This window comes from Zeus faber (assembly GCF_960531495.2).
Source record: "Zeus faber genome assembly, chromosome: 11".
NCBI classification, from domain to species: domain Eukaryota; kingdom Metazoa; phylum Chordata; class Actinopteri; order Zeiformes; family Zeidae; genus Zeus; species Zeus faber.
This window is the reverse complement of record NC_137205.1, coordinates 33,171,918-33,189,417: the sequence shown is the minus strand read 5'-3', so window position 1 is coordinate 33,189,417 and position 17,500 is coordinate 33,171,918. Positions and strand designations below refer to the sequence as shown.

At 44.0% G+C, this 17,500-nt stretch overlaps 1 protein-coding gene across 1 annotated transcript in view; it reads right to left on the bottom strand.

Moving 5' to 3' along the window:
- Positions 1-17,500, bottom strand: part of map3k14a (mitogen-activated protein kinase kinase kinase 14a) — a 24,743-nt gene that overhangs the window by 6,015 nt on the left and 1,228 nt on the right. Inside the window, exons 2-10 of the mRNA XM_080009374.1 lie at positions 12,107-12,361; positions 11,753-11,831; positions 11,080-11,404; positions 7,781-8,764; positions 7,554-7,688; positions 7,346-7,475; positions 6,856-6,984; positions 496-600; positions 226-383 (exon numbers count right to left, since the gene is read on the bottom strand). Coding sequence (XP_079865500.1) covers positions 226-383; positions 496-600; positions 6,856-6,984; positions 7,346-7,475; positions 7,554-7,688; positions 7,781-8,764; positions 11,080-11,404; positions 11,753-11,831; positions 12,107-12,356 — 2,295 coding nt within the window. The 5' untranslated portion in view covers positions 12,357-12,361. The remainder of the gene's footprint in view (positions 1-225; positions 384-495; positions 601-6,855; positions 6,985-7,345; positions 7,476-7,553; positions 7,689-7,780; positions 8,765-11,079; positions 11,405-11,752; positions 11,832-12,106; positions 12,362-17,500) is intronic.

The window sequence follows — 17,500 nt, the reverse complement described above, 5'->3', positions numbered from 1 at the left end:
CACGCACGCACACACACACACACACACACACACACACACACACACACACACACACACACACACTCAAACACCTTATTTGTATGTATTTGACCACCTTCTACTTTTCTAACATTTCTACTTTCTGTTCTTTGGGCTGTTTAAAAAAATGACTTTTCCAATACTAAAAAATTAAATTTGTTTCCACTTTCTGCACCAAGTAAATAATAACAGCTGAGGTGGAGCCACCTTGAGGTACAGCCTGCAGGTGTAGTAGCGGCTCCAGGGTGGAGACCCCGTCAGCATGTGCAGCAGCATGCAGCAGCTGCTCCACACGTCGGCCTTCGCTCCGCGCGGCTCCACCTTCACCATCTCCGGGGCCATGTGGGTCTCCGTGCCCTTCATGTCTGGAGGTGCAGTAGCAAGCGTCACATCCCCCATCCTCCACCCTCCAGCTTCCATCCATCACCCCATCCTCCACCTCCACCAGTTTAAGGTGTATGTAAAAGGGAGTGTTACCTGTGGCTCCGCTGAGGCTCAGGCCCTGAGCGTCCAGACGCTCGGCGTGGCCGAAGTCACAGAGGAAGGAGTCTTGACCGGCAGCCGACAGCAGCACGTTGTCAGCTGAGGAGGAATGACATCATCCTAAAAACCTTTGTTTGACCTTGAGGAACCAGGTGGAAAGATCCAAATCCACATCCACATGTAAATACACAATGAAAAGATGAAGGTTGTGACCTTCACCTGCTCAACAGAAGGAAAAGAGAAAGAACGACAATGGAACGAAAGGAGTTTCTCATGCTGATGTCATGATCTGATGCTGATGTCATAATCTGATGCTGATGTAATAATCTGATTCTGATGTAATAATTTCATGCTGATGTAATAATTTCATGCTGATGTCATAATCTGATGCTGATGTAATAATTTCATGCTGATGTCATAATCTGATGCAGATGTAATATTCTGATGCTGATGTAATAATCTGATGCTGATGTCATAATCTGATGCTGATGTAAACATTTCATTCTGATGTAATAATCTGATGCTGATGTAATAATCTGATGCAGATGTAATATTCTGATGCTGATGTAATAATCTGATGCTGATGTCATAATCTGATGCTGATGTAAAAATTTCATTCAGATGTAATAATTTCATGCTGATTTAATCTGATGCTGATGTAAAAACCTGATACTTATGTAGTAATTTCATGCTGATGTAATAATCTGATGCTGATGTCATAATTCCATGCTGATGTCATAATCTGATGCTGATGTAATAATCTGATGCTGATGTCATAATCTGATGCTAATGTCATAATCTGATGCTGATGTAATAATTTTATGCTGATGTAATAATCTGGCGCTGATGTCATAATCTGATGCTGATGTAGTAATTTCACGCTGATGTAATAATCTGATGCTGATGTAATAATCTGATGCTGATGTAGTAATTCCATGCTGATGTAATAATCTGATGCTGATGTAATAATTTCATGCTGATGTAATAATCTGATGCTGATTTAATAATCTGATCCTGATGTAATGATTTCATGCTGATGTAATAATCTGATGCTGATGTAAGAATCTGATGCTGATGTAATAATTTCATGCTGATGTAATAATCTGATGCTGATGTCATAATCTGATGCTGAAGTAATAATTTCATGTTGATGTAATAATCTGATGCTGATGTAATAATCTGATGCTGATGTTGTATTTTCATGCTGATGTAATAATCGGATGCTGATGTAATAAATAAAATGTATATATATCTATATATATATATAGATAACTCGGTCGTTAAGCGAGCAGTACCTGTATATATATATATATATATATATATATATATATATATATATATATATATATATATATATATATATATATAAATACATGTAACTGGGTCATTAAGTGAGGAGTACCTGTATAAATATTATAGATATCTGGCGAAAACGGAACTGCTGGTCTTCCCGGCCAAACAAGGTATTTATCACAACATTGATATTAAAATTGACTCTCTATCTCTTGTTCCTACCAAGGCTGCAAGGAATCTTGGTGTCATTATTGATGACCAACTGACATTCTCGGACCATGTTGCCGCTGTCTCCCGGTCCTGCCGCTTCGCACTACTCAACATCCGAAAAGTCAGGCCGTACCTGAGCCAATATGCCACTCAACTGCTGGTAGAAACCTTGGTGATGTCCCGTCTCGACTACTGCAACGCCCTCTTAACAGGCTTGAGGCCTGTGCGGTGAAGCCACTACAGATGATACAGAATGCGGCGGCGCGACTGGTGTTAAACCAGCCAAAGAGGGCACATGTCACTCTGCTGCTCATCGAGCTCCACTGGTTACCTGTAGCCGCCCGCATCAAGTTCAAGTCTCTTATGCTGGCCTACAGAGTGATTGCTGGGAATGCTCCCGCCTACTTAAATGCTCTTGTAAGAGCACATGTTGCCCCCCGGATGCTGCGCTCGTCAAATGAGCGTCGCCTGGCTCTGCCGGCCATACAGCCACGGCAATCCAGGCTATTCTCATTTGTAGTTCCACGTTGGTGGAACGAGCTGCCAAAAATGACCAGAGCGGGGACCTCCCTCTCTGTCTTTAAGAAGCACTTGAAGACCCAGCTCTTCAGTAAGTACCTCCTGTCCTAACCTACAAGTACTTAGCACTACCTTGCAGTATTTATTGTTACACTAATGTTGTTGTTACACTAATCTCTGTCGCAATGTAGCTTGAATGTTATTCTCCCTTGTAAGTCGCTTTGGATAAAAGCGTCTGATAAATGACTAAATGTAAATATAACTAGGTTGTTAAGTGAGGAGTACCTGTATAAATATTATATATATACATATATAAATATATATATATATTACTCGGTCGTTAAGTGAGCAGTACCTGTATAAATATTATATATATACATATAACTGTGTCGTTAAGTGAGGAGTACCTGTATAAATATTATATATATATATATATATATATATATATATATATATATATATATATATATATATATATTACTCGGCGGTTAAGTGAGCAGTACCTGTATAAATATTATATATATACACATATAACTGTGTCGTTAAGTGAGGAGTACCTGTATAAATATTATATATATAGATATAACTTGGTTGTTAAGTGAGGAGTACCAGTATAAATATTATATATATACACATATAACTCAGTTGTTAAGTGAGGAGTACCTGTATAAATATTATACATATATATATCACTGGGTTTTTAAGTGAGGAGTACCTGTATAAATATTATATATATACATATCACTGGGTTGTTAAGTGAGGAGTACCTGTATAAATATTATATATATATATACATATAATTGGGTTGTTAAGTGAAGAGTACCTGTATATAACTGTGTCGTTAAGTGAGGAGTACCTATGTCAATATTACATATAAACATATAACTGTGTCATTAAGTGAGGAGTACCTGTATAAATATTATATATATATATATATATATATATATATATATATATAAATATATTTTTACTCGGCCGTTAAGTGAGCAGTACCTGTATAAATATTATATATATACATAAAACTGGGTTGTTAACTGAGGAGTACCTGTATAAATATTATATATATACATATAACTGTGTTGTTAAGTGAGGAGTACCTGTATAAATATTATATATATATATACATATAATTGGGTTGTTAAGTGAAGAGTACCTGTATATAACTGTGTCGTTAAGTGAGGAGTACCTATGTCAATATTATATATTACATTTACATTTACATTTAGTCATTGATCAGACGCTTTTATCCAAAGCGACTTACAATTGTTCAAACACCGACGGACGCAGCCATCAGGAGCAATTAGGGGTTAAGTGTCTTGCTCAAGGACACTACAGCATGCTAGCAGGAGGAGCCTGGGATCCAACCAGCAACCTTTGGATCACTAGACCACCAGCTCTACCTCCTGAGCTACCATCCCCATATATATACATATAACTGTGTCATTAAGTGAGGAGTACCTGTATAAATATTATATATATATATACATATAATTGGGTTGTTAAGTGAAGAGTACCTGTATATAACTGTGTCGTTAAGTGAGGAGTACCTATGTCAATATTACATATATACATATAACTGTGTTATTAAGTGAGGAGTACCTGTATAAATATTATATATATATATATATATATATATATATATATATATTTTTTTTTTTACTCGGCCGTTAAGTGAGCAGTACCTGTATAAATATTATATATATACATAAAACTGGGTTGTTAACTGAGGAGAACCTGTATAAATATTATATATATACATATAACGGTGTTGTTAAGTGAGGAGTACCTGTACTATGATGCTGATGTGTACTACCCTCTGCAGACACCAGGGGGTGCTACATCCTCAACCTCAACCCTCTTTCTTCCTCTCTTCACGTCTGTTGAACTGTTTCTTTTCTGTCCTCTACCGCTCGTTCTCTCTTTTCTCTTCCTCCACCTCCACCACCCCTCACCCCCACCCCCCGGCGCCAAGTCACATGGTGGGACTCCCCTGTTCCTGCTCCGTCCGGCTCGATGTGCAGGTGCAGATCAGATCGGCTGCAAACGGTCGTAAAGACTCCAAGCCGCTTGGGTTCCACTTCCTGTGTTTTTGTTTTCGTTACTGCGGAAACCACACGTCGGTGGAGCGGCAGCCAGCAGTGGCAGCCAGCAGTGGCAGCCAGCAGTGGAAGCTGCTCAGTCACAGCCAGTAGTGGCAGCCAGCAGTTGCAGCTGCTCTGTAGTAGCCAGCAGTAGCAGCCAGCAGTGGCAGCCAGCAGTGGAAGCTGCTCAGTCGCAGCCAGTAGTGGCAGCCAGCAGTGGCAGCTGCTCAGTAGTAGCCAGCAGTGGTAGCCAGCAGTGGCAGCCAGCAGTGGCAGCTGCTCAGTCGCAGCCAACAGTGGCAGCCAGTAGTGGTAGCCAGCAGTGGCAGCCGGCAGTGGCAGCCGGCAGTGGAAGCTGCTCAGTCGCAGCCAGTAGTGGCAGCCAGCAGTGGCAGCTGCTCAGTAGTAGCCAGCAGTGGTAGCCAGCAGTGGCAGCCAGCAGTGGAAGCTGCTCAGTCGCAGCCAGTAGTGGCAGCCAACAGTGGCAGCCAGTAGTGGTAGCCGGCAGTGGCAACCGGCAGTGGCAGCCAACAGTGGCAGCCGGCAGTGGCAGCCGGCAGTGGCAGCCGGCAGTGGCAGCCGGCAGTGGCAGCCGGCAGTGGAAGCTGCTCAGTGGCAGCTGCTCAGTGGCAGCTGCTCAGTGGCAGCTGCTCAGTAGTAGCCAGCAGTGGTAGCCAGCAGTGGCAGCCAGCAGTGGCAGCTGCTCAGTCGCAGCCAACAGTGGCAGCCAGTAGTGGTAGCCAGCAGGGGCAGCCAGCAGTGGCAGCTGCTCAGTCGCAGCCAGTAGTGGCAGCCAGCAGTTGCAGCTGCTCAGTAGTAGCCAGCAGTAGCAGCCAGCAGTGGCAGCCAGCAGTGGAAGCTGCTCAGTCGCAGCCAGTAGTGGCAGCCAGCAGTGGCAGCTGCTCGGTAGTGGCCAGCAGTGGTAGCCAGCAGTGGCAGCCAGCAGTGGCAGCTGCTCAGTCGCAGCCAACAGTGGCAGCCAGTAGTGGTAGCCAGCAGTGGCAGCCAGCAGTGGAAGCTGCTCAGTCGCAGCCAGTAGTGGCAGCCAGCAGTGGCAGCTGCTCAGTAGTAGCCAGCAGTGGTAGCCAGCAGTGGCAGCCAGCAGTGGCAGCTGCTCAGTCGCAGCCAACAGTGGCAGCCAGTAGTGGTAGCCAGCAGTGGCAGCCAGCAGTGGAAGCTGCTCAGTCGCAGCCAGTAGTGGCAGCCAGCAGTGGCAGCTGCTCAGTAGTAGCCAGCAGTAGCAGCCAGCAGTGGCAGCCAGCAGTGGAAGCTGCTCAGTCGCAGCCAGTAGTGGCAGCCAGCAGTTGCAGCTGCTCAGTAGTAGCCAGCAGTGGTAGCCAGCAGTGGCAGCCAGCAGTGGCAGCTGCTCAGTCGCAGCCAACAGTGGCAGCCAGTAGTGGTAGCTAGCAGTGGCAGCTGGCAGTGGCAGCCGGCAGTGGCAGCCAACAGTGGCAGCCGGCAGTGGCAGCTGCTCAGTTGCAGCCAACAGTGGCAGCCAGTAGTGGTAGCCAGCAGTGGCAGCCAGCAGTGGAAGCTGCTCAGTCGCAGCCAGTAGTGGCAGCCAGCAGCGGCAGCTGCTCAGTAGTAGCCAGCAGTAGCAGCCAGCAGTGGCAGCCAGCAGTGGAAGCTGCTCAGTCGCAGCCAGTAGTGGCAGCCAGCAGTGGCAGCTGCTCAGTAGTAGCCAGCAGTGGTAGCCAGCAGTGGCAGCCAGCAGTGGCAGCTGCTCAGTCGCAGCCAACAGTGGCAGCCAGTAGTGGCAGCCGGCAGTGGCAGCCGGCAGTGGCAGCCAGCAGTGGAAGCTGCTCAGTGGCAGCTGCTCAGTGGCAGCTGCTCAGTGGTAGCCAGCAGTGGTAGCCAGCAGTGGTAGCCAGCAGTGGCAGCCAGCAGTGGTAGCCAGCAGTGGCAGCCAGCAGTGGCAGCCAGCAGTGGCAGCCAGCAGTGGTAGCCAGCAGTGGCAGCCAGCAGGATTCCAGTGATTACACACCTGCAGCGGTACAGAGCTGCATTCAAAGCCAAATGTGGTTAATGAAATCCACAAAACCTAAATTTACCTGATTTTATTTTATTTTTTACACAATCATGAATTTTAAATGTGAAATCTTGTCATCATCTAGAAGTTAATGAGATTCTAATCAAAACCCTGGATATAAAATATTTAGCCAATCAGAACCATTTAGCAAAGGTTTGCGTTTGTAAATCTTCAATATTATGACACCAAACTATATCTATAACGATCATTGCTTGGACGCACCTTTAATGTCCAGGTGAGCCACCCTCTTCCTGGCCAGGTACGCCAGGGCCCCCAGGACCTGCAGGTGGAAGTGGAGCGCCAGGTCCTCCTGCAGCCGGCCCCGCTCCGTGATCAGCTGGCCCAGCGAGCCTGAGGATCGGCCAGAGAAGGAAGTAAATTGAACCTGCAGTTCAGCTCCTGGTCACTAGATCCTGCTCCACTCAATGGAAGACAATGGAAAAAGATGAAACTTCAAACATGAGCACACCAAGACTCCGCCCCTCCACCTAAATCATTTCTGTTCATTCAAATCTATTCAATTCGGTTCTAAATTCTGGCCGGGTTTCCTGTCAAGATGGTGGCGACCGTTAAGCCAAAGTCAAGGTTTTAAATCATTTCCATTTTTTAAAAGCTCTGTCGCCGGTGTGGAGGAGAACCCGGTCCGAGGTTTTACAATCTTTTGTTTTCCATGGTAACAAGGCGTATTCATCACACATCGCCGGTCTCTCACCGTGCTTCTGGTCCATCAGCAGCACGACGTGCGGACCCTCGCGGATCACTCCGAACAGCTCCACCACGCGGGGAGATCTGAGGGCGCTCCACGCACCCACCTCCTCGCTGCTGAAGCTCTGCAGGGGGATCTGCGAGACAAGGAAGATGAGGGAATGAGACGAGGAAGAACACGCTGAGACTGGACCTGGATGAAGAATCTGAAAAACCTTTTTGGCGGCGAACGTGAAGCCCGTGCTGGTGTCGCGGGCGGCGTGCACCTCTCCGTACGACCCCTCCTTGATGAACCGGGTGAGGACGTACTCCCTCCCCTCCCGGTACTCGCAGTCCACCGGCCGGAGGTTCTGAGTGGCAGCATTAGCACATTAGCGTGTTCTTCAAACTGAAACCCAAACACCTGCTCCACTTCATTTGGGGTGTATAAAACGCAGCGTACCTCGTTGTAAAAGATAAGGCCCTCGTTGACAACGGAGCAGGACTCCTCCTCCTCCTCCTCGTCTCTCAGATCCCGTTCCACATCCTTGAAGAACGGTCCAGCGTAGCAGGGGTCTCCCTGGCTGACACTGCCTCGCAGCCCAGCCAGGGCCAGCGTGCAGTCGCCTGCGCTGCTGAGCGAAGAGTCTGAGTCCGAGTCCGAGTCTGATGCCCCGTCCCACCCGTAGGACGGCAAGTTGGATGGCAGGATGGACTGCGGCATGGACTGAAGGGTGGACTGTGGGGTGGACTGAAGGATGGACTGTGGGGTGGACTGTGGCATTGACTGTGACGTGGACTGTGGCATGGACTGTAGAGTGGACTGTGGGGTGGACTGTGGCATGGACTGTAGGGTGGACTGTGGGGTGGACTGTGGCATGGACTGTGACGTGGACTGTGGGGTGGACTGTGGGGTGGGCTGTGGGGTGGACTGTGGGGTGGGCTGTGGGGTGGACTGTGGCATGGATTGTGGGGTGGACTGTGGGGTGGACTGTGGGGTGGACAGTGGCATGGACTGTGGGGTGGACTGTGGCATGGACTGTGGCGTGGACTGTAGGGTAGACTGTAGGGTCGACTGTGGGGTGGACTGAGGAATGGACTGCGGGGTGGACTGCAGGGTGGACTGTGGCGTGGACTCCGGGGTGGACTGCAGGGTGGACTGTAGGATGGACTGTAGGGTGGTCTGTGGGGTGGACTGTGGGGTGGACTGTAGGGTGGACTGTAGGGGGGACAGGGGGTCGCAGGCTTGGGGGCTCCAGTCCAGCCGCAGCCCGGTTGTGGTGAAGGTCTGCTGGGCATAGAGAGGAGGAGGAGGTCTGGTGTCCTGCAGCTCCGACTGCTCCACGCTGAAGAGGCTCTGCCTCCTGCAGGACACGCAGCAAAGGCTCCGCCCCCTGCAGGACACGCTGTACAAGCTCCGCCCACTGCAGGAGTCCAGTGTCTCGTGCTGTGACGAGAGTAGATGGGTCCGTTAACGCTGCAAGGCCCCAGGGCAGCATCTACCTTCTACTTCCAGCTGCTCCCGTTAGGGGCCGCGACAGGGGATCATCTGTCTTCAATACCTTCTGTTCTGCGCATCTTCCTCCCTTACACCAACCACCTGCATGTCCTCCCTCTTTGAATGCATTGGTCACGCCTACTGCACACCTTACTACTGTCTGACTGCGCTCATACATATCCTGTACAACTCTTATGTACTTCTCTGCCACCCCCGACTTCCTCATGCAATTCCACACTTCCTCTCTCTGCACCCTATCATACGCTTTCTCTAAATCCACAAAGACACTGTGCAATTCCCTCTGGCCTTCCCTGTACTTTTCCATCAGCGTTCTTAAAGCAAACATGTCATCTGTAGTACTCTTTACTGGCATGAAACCATACTGCTGCACGCTGATCCCCACCGCTCGTCTTAACCTCGCCTCCACTACCCTTTCCCACAGCTTCATGCTGTGGCTGATCAACTTTATTCCCCTGTAGTTACTACAGCTCTGTACGTCTCCCTTATTCTTGAAGATGGTACCAGTAAACTTCTTCTCCACTCCTCCATCATCCTCTCCCTTTCCAGGATGGTGTTAAACAGTCTCGTTAGGAACACCACTGCCATCTCACCTAAACATTTCCATGCTTCCCCAGGTTTGTCATCTGGGCCAACTGCCTCATCTTTGCTAATTTGCTGCACTTCTTGATCCACTGTCCCCACATCATCCACTCTTCTCTCCCTCTCATTTTCTTCATTCATCAACTCCTCAAAGTACTCCTTCCACCTTCTCAACACACTCTCCTCACTAGTCAGCACATTCCCATCATTATCCTTCATCACCCTAACCTGCTGTACATCCTTCCCAGCTTGGTCCCTTTGTCTTGCCAATCGGTACAAGTCTTTTTCTCCTTCCTTACTGTCCAACCTCTCATACAACTCTTCGTACGCCTTTTCCTTTTCCTTTGCCACTTCTCTCTTTGACTTGCGCCCCATCAGCTTTTAATCCTGTCTACTTTCTTCATCTCTGACTTTCCCATTTCTTTTTCGCCAACCTCTTCTGCTCTATGCTCTCCTGTACTTCCTCATTCCACCACCAAGAGTCCTTGTCTTCCTTCCTCTTCCGGCATGATACACCGAGTACCTTCTTGGCCGTCTCCCTAAGCACTTCTGCAGTTGTTTCCCAGTCATCCGGTACCCGTTCATTCCCACCTGCCTGCCTTACCTCTTCCCTAAATTGAATGCAACACTTGCAACCCTCTTCTTGGCCTCCAGAGTCATCCTACAGACCACCATCCGATGCTGCCTAGCAACACACTCCCCTACCACCACTTTGCAGTCACTAATCTCTTTCAGATTGCACCTCCTGCATAAGATGTAGTCCACCTGTGTGCACCTTCCTCCACTCTTGTATGTCACCCTGTGTTCCTCCCTCTTCTTGAAATATGTATTCACAACAGTCAATTCCATCCTTTTGGTGAAATCCACCACCACGTGTCCTTCCACATTCCTCTCCTTGACACCATACCTACCCGTCACATTCTCGTCACCTATGTCTCTGATCCCTTGGCCAACATGCCCATTGAGATCTGCTCCAACGACCACTCTCTCTCCCTCTCCACCTCTACATCCAACTCACTAAAGAATTCTTCTTTCTCTTCCATCTCACACCCAACTTGGGGAGCATATGCACCGACCACATTCATCATCATGGGAATTTCAGGGCAGCATCTACCATTCACTACAAACCACTGTTCTACCCTGAAGAAAAGATTTACAGTATATGGTATGTATACTGTATGTATATATATGGATATTTATTAGGGTGTCAAGCACCATATTGTTATTGTTATTTTTATTACTTCTTTTGGTTCGCCATCTTCAGCCTGGTCGATCTTTTCACAGCACATTAATGGATATTGATCGCAATAGTTGAAATGTAAAATTTTGGTCTAATGTTTTTGTGCATCTAGCGCCACCATCAGGCTAAAATTCACACTATTCATGAGAATGATTTTGGAGCATGTATTCAACAGCTCGTGCTCCATGGTCCAGTCTTTCCACAGTGAATGGCTGTGGATTCTCAAAGGTCTAAACTCTTAACCTGCAGCTTCACAAATGTGTGTTTGCAACAACTTTCCACGTAAATGATAAAATGCATCAGGCCTCAGCAAAAACCCATTACGTCACAATTTAGTCATAACTAGCCAAAATGGAATACATGTGATCCATTTGATTATAACCATAAGCTAATATAGGGAGGAGGAAGAGGGAGCTGGTCTGACCTGGGCCTGGACCTGGACCTGGACCTGGAGCAGGGAGCTCCCGCTCTCCTGCTCAGGGACTCCGGACGGGACTCGCTGTCTCCGCCGCCCGCTCTCCTTCTTCTCCTTCTCCTGGCTCCTCTCCTTCTTCTCCTGGTTCCTCTCCTTTTTCTTCTTCTCCTGGTTCCTCTCCTTCTCTTTCTTCTGGTCCTCTTTCTTCTTCTCCCTGCCTCTCTGCCTTCGTCGAGCTCTCTTCCTGGGGCAGAGCGCCGCCAGGGGGCCCCTGGGCTCCTGGACGCAGGCGGGGGCAGGACATGCCACGTTGTTATTGTGCTCCGACGACAAGCTGCCGAGGAAAAGGCAGAATTCGTAAATAAAGGAAGAAGGAATCACCTGCAGGTGGCGCCAGTGCAGGGAGATACCGATCAAATCAAATATCACATTTGATTTGATCACAGATACCTTCATGTTGAAGATTTGATGATATTTTGGGAATGACAGTGTTGACAAACAAAATCCTAGACAATATAATTCTATTTTACTGTATGAGACCAGATATCGTCTCAGATTTTGGTTCATCATAATATCTTGATATGGATATTTCAAGGTGATAGCTCGTCTCAGACTGTGCTATCGATATCATGGGTGGTGTAAAGGGGTGTAGATGTGGAGGTGGAGCAGCGCGGGGGGGTACCTGCTGGTGAAGCAGTTTGGCGTCGGGACAAAGCGATCAGAACAGGACGGACTGAACTCCTGCGAGTCCTGGGACTCACCTGAAACAAGAAGTGCATCGGACTCCATTTTTGTTCCTCTTAGCTTCATCATCATCATCCTCATCATACTCATCATCATAGTCATCATCATCATCACAATCATCATCATAGTCATCTTCATAGTCATCATCATAGTCATCATCATCATCATGCTCATCATACTCATCATCATCATAATCATCATCATAGTCATCATCATCATCATTATAGTCATCATCATCATCATCATCATCATCATCATCATCGTCATCATGCCACAAACACGTTGTACTCACACTCAGCCTGAGCAACGAAGGTGGAGGTCTTCAGCGGTCCGTGCCCAACCTGCTCTGCGGTGCCTTGCGTCAGCAGCTTGTTCAGGTACGGGTGGAGGGACACCATCAGGTCAACTTTGCACCCCTGGCCCCCAGGCTCGGTGGAGCCCCGATCCGGGGCCAGGGGCCCACCGCATGAGCCCTTCAGCTCTGCCGAAGACGAGCCGGAGAATGGAGCAGTGGAGTTGAAGATCCGCTGTCGCACGGCCATCTTGTCTGGAAAGATGAAAGTATTGAGACAATCAGCAGCTTGGAGGGAAGGTCCTCACAAGGACATGAGACATCGTCATCATCATCATCATCATCGTCATCATAGTCATCACCATCATCGTCATCATCATAGTCATCATCATAGTCATCATCATTGTCGTCATCATAGTCATCATCATCGTCGTCATAATAGTCATCGACATCATCATAGTCATCATCATCATCGTCATCATCATAGTCATCATCATAGTCATCATCATCGTCGTCATCATAGTCATCATCATCGTCGTCATAATAGTCATCGACATCATCATAGTCATCATCATCATCATCGTCATCATCATCATAGTCTTCATCATCATCATCATCATCGTTATCATAGTCATCATCATCATCATCGTCATCATAGTCATCATCATCATAGTCATCATCGTCATCATCATCATCGTCATCATCATCATCATAGTCATCATCATCATTGTCATTATAGTCATCATCATTATCATCGTCATCATAGTCATCATCATCATAGTCATCATCATCGTCATCATAGTCATCATCATTATCATCGTCATCATAGTCATCATCATAATCATCATCATCATAGTCATCATCATTATCATCGTCATCATAGTCATCATCATCGTCATCATCATCATCATCATAGCTGCTGTCACTTTCAATTCAATGGAATACAACTCCTCTCTCTCTCTCTCTCTCTCTGTCTCTCTCTCTCTGTTTCTCTCTCTCTCTCTGTCTCTCTCTCCAGACCTCACATAGAGATCTATAGGAAATAGGTGCATCGCTGCCAAAAATAACAGATCACTTCATCAAGTGAACAGATAATAAAGCTTCACTTTGCCAAATCAATCTTTCTGAGGTGACATTAAAACACACGTTAGCGCCGCACAGGAAGTGGGTGCAGAACTTCCTCTTCCTGGAGTCGACGAGTCGCATCAACACTGACTCTTTTTTACAGAACAATAAAGCAGCGGATCTACCTGCACAACACCCGATGAAGAGGCCACGCCCATCAGACGGATCAGAGGAGGACCAGCTGCTACAGGACGCCATTTTATATGATATGACACTGACTTTAGCAAGGTGCTAACTGTCTGCCAAGGTCTCTCTCTCTCTCGCCTCCCTCCCTCCCTCCCTCCTTCTCTCTCCCTCCTTCCTCCTCCCTACCTCCCTCCCTCCCTCCTTCGCTCACCCTCCTTCCTCCTCCCTACCTCCCTCCCTCCCTCCTTCGCTCGCCCTGCCTCCTCCCTCCCTCCCTCCCTCTTTCTCTCTCCCTCCTCCCTCCCTCCCTCTCTTTCTCCCTCACTCATCCTGGCTTGCAGCCAACCAGGGGAGTGGCAGCCCTGGTCAGACAAGGACTTAAGGGAAACACATCTCCATTCCTCATATCACAGCTGTGTTCCTCCGTCCACTCAATGTCTTTACATATGAACGACGGAGCTGCCAACTTCAACCCAAGAGTTGTATATAACCAGTAAGATGTGTATATAACCAGTATGATGTTTATATAACCAGTATGATGTGTATATAACCAGTAAGATGTGTATATAACCAGTATGATGTTTATATAACCAGTATGATGTTTATATAACCAGTATGATGTTTATATAACCAGTATGATGTTTATATAACCAGTATGATGTGTATATAACCAGTATGATGTGTATATAACCAGTATGATGGGTATATAACCAGTATGATGTGTATATAACCAGTATGATGGGTATATAACCAGTATGATGCGTATATAACCAGTATGACGCTGGGGCTGTGTTTTTACTCCCTTCTTCCTCCTCCCTCTTCACTTCCTCTTTTCTACTTCCTGTCCAACTGAAAAACCAGGTGGTGAGAGTACGGCTGTAGTAGACAGTGAGGAACAGCACAACACCACCATCATCCATAGAATCAATCACATGATTGATCATTGATTGCACACCGACATGTTTCTGGATCTGGTGCAGTGAGTATCTTAGTCACAGCCGATTCTTCTCAATGATGTGTTTGAAACGTTCACTTCATTTATGCCACAGTATTCATCTCTATAGTCGTATAAATTGTGTAAATGAGTAGAAGCACCATCCATATTTATATTTTATTTCTACAGCAGCTCCACCTCTTCCACCTCCACGTTCCTCAGTTTGATCCATGTGATCAGATTCCGTCTCTGGATCCCATCTGATCACATTGTTATTGATTAGATCTGATAGAGTGAAACTAGAAAAAGTACAAGTAAGCTTGGGCGATATCCAATATTTTATATCGCGATGCAGTCCCACCCAAATATTGCAATACACAATATTATCATGGGTGTTGGCGGGGGAGTGGTAGTGATGGAGAGAGTGTGAGAGTGTGTTCCCATTACACATGGTTGCCCATGCCATTAAATCATATATATAATATAGATAAATAATAAAATATAAGATAAATAAATAAATAAAATATATTAAATAAATAAATATTATATAAATCATATATAAAACATAAATAATACAATACATTTTATATATATATATAATATATAAATGCATAATAAACACATCTACAACAAAATCACTCTGTATAGTCAGTGTGCATTACAGTAAGAGGATAAAACAGATAGAATCTAAAAAAATTCACAGGGATAACATTTTAATGGGGAATTATAAATAAGGGGAATGATATCTATATTTTTATATGTGTGAATGGAACATGGCTCTCTGCACACCATGATGGCCACACCCCGTTCCTCCAAATAAAACAAGTCCAATCAGTGTGGGGGGAGGGCACGGAGGAACCGGGACGCCACTCGTTGACTCCTTACTATTACTTTCCGTGCATAACTCATGGAGGGGGTGATTGGGGAGAGAGCCACAGAGAAAGTGTCCCCGTTACGCACGCTGTCCTTCCATACCGTTTAGGGATGTTAACAATGAATCGACTATCGATTAATTTCTCATAACAATGTAATGGATGAAGGTTGAGTCTAATGGATAAGAACTGAACAACCTGTGCTCTCATTGTTATCAACAGGAGCCTTTGGGGCGCAGGGCGTGTCCAGAATAAAAACACCCAGCCAGGAAGTAGTAGTACTGCTTCCGGAAGAAGGACAAACAACAAACATGGCTGCACGTCGATGCCAAGGAGGAAACCATGTTTACTGTTGCTCAACAACTGACACTGCGTTCAGATGGAACAGACAGGAAGGGGATAACGGCACTTCCTGAACGGCAGGGGGGGGCAAGAAAACACGGAGCGAGGGAGAGGTGCGACGGCAAAACCAAACCAGCCACATGTTGCCATGGTGATGCCGCCAATAAAATATATTCAACCAAATGATTTGGTGTCTGTTTATATTGAAGAATATTAGCGATGTTTAGTCATTTTATTAGCGTCTCCTTGTCCATAGCTGCAACCGACTTGATGGAATACGTAACATCCTGTTCATTCCATCCAGGAGGAAAAAAGTGAAACTATCCTCGCACGAAGTTATCTTATCTAATGTTATTATATTTTATGTTATCTTACATTATTGTATCATATTAAATGTTATCTTATATAAAGTTATTATATGTTATATAATACAATGTTATTATATTATATGTAATATATTATTTTATATATTTTTTTATATTATGTTATATAATGTTATTATATTCTATGTTCTCTTATATAATGTTATTATACTCTGTTCTCTAATATAATGTTATTATATTCTATGTTCTTTTATATAATGTTATTATATTCTATGTTCTATTATATAATGTTATTATACTCTATGTTCTCTTATATAATGTTATTATACTCTATGTTCTCTTATATAATGTTATCATACTCTATGTTCTCTTATATAATGTTATCATACTCTATGTTCTCTTATAGAATGTTATTATACTCTATGTTCTCTTATATAATGTTATTATACTCTATGTTCTCTTATATAATGTTATTATAGTCTATGTTCTCTTATATAATGTTATCATACTCTATGTTCTTTTATATAATGTTATCATACTCTATGTTCTCTTATATAATGTTATTATACTCTATGTTCTCTTATAGAATGTTATTATACTCTATGTTCTCTTATATAATGTTATTATACTCTATGTTCTCTTATATAATGTTATTATACTCTATGTTCTCTTATATAATGTTATTATACTCTATGTTCTTTTATATAATGTTATTATACTCTATGTTCTCTTATATAATGTTATCATACTCTATGTTCTTTTATATAATGTTATTATACTCTATGTTCTCTTATATAATGTTATTATACTCTATGTTCTTTTATATAATGTTATTATACTCTATGTTCTCTTATATAATGTTATTATACTCTATGTTCTCTTATATAATGTTATTATACTCTATGTTCTCTTATATAATGTTATTATACTCTATGTTCTTTTATATAATGTTATTATACTCTATGTTCTCTTATATAATGTTATCATACTCTATGTTCTTTTATATAATGTTATTATACTCTATGTTCTCTTATATAATTTTATTATTATACTCTATGTTCTCTTATATAATGTTATTATAGTCTATGTTCTCTTATATAATGTTATCATACTCTATGTTCTTTTATATAATGTTATCATACTCTATGTTCTCTTATATAATGTTATTATACTCTATGTTCTCTTATAGAATGTTATTATACTCTATGTTCTCTTATATAATGTTATTATACTCTATGTTCTCTTATATAATGTTATTATACTCTATGTTCTTTTATATAATGTTATTATACTCTATGTTCTCTTATATAATGTTATCATACTCTATGTTCTTTTATATAATGTTATTATACTCTATGTTCTCTTATATAATGTTATTATACTCTATGTTCTTTTATATAATGTTATTATACTCTATGTTCTCTTATATAATGTTATTATACTCTATGTTCTCTTATATAATGTTATTATACTCTATGTTCTCTTATATAATGTTATTATACTCTATGTTCTCTTATATAATGTTATTATACTCTATGTTCTTTTATATAATGTTATTATACTCTATGTTCTCTTATATAATGTTATCATACTCTATGTTCTTTTATATAATGTTATCATACTCTATGTTCTCTTATATAATGTTATTATACTCTATGTTCTCTTATATAAT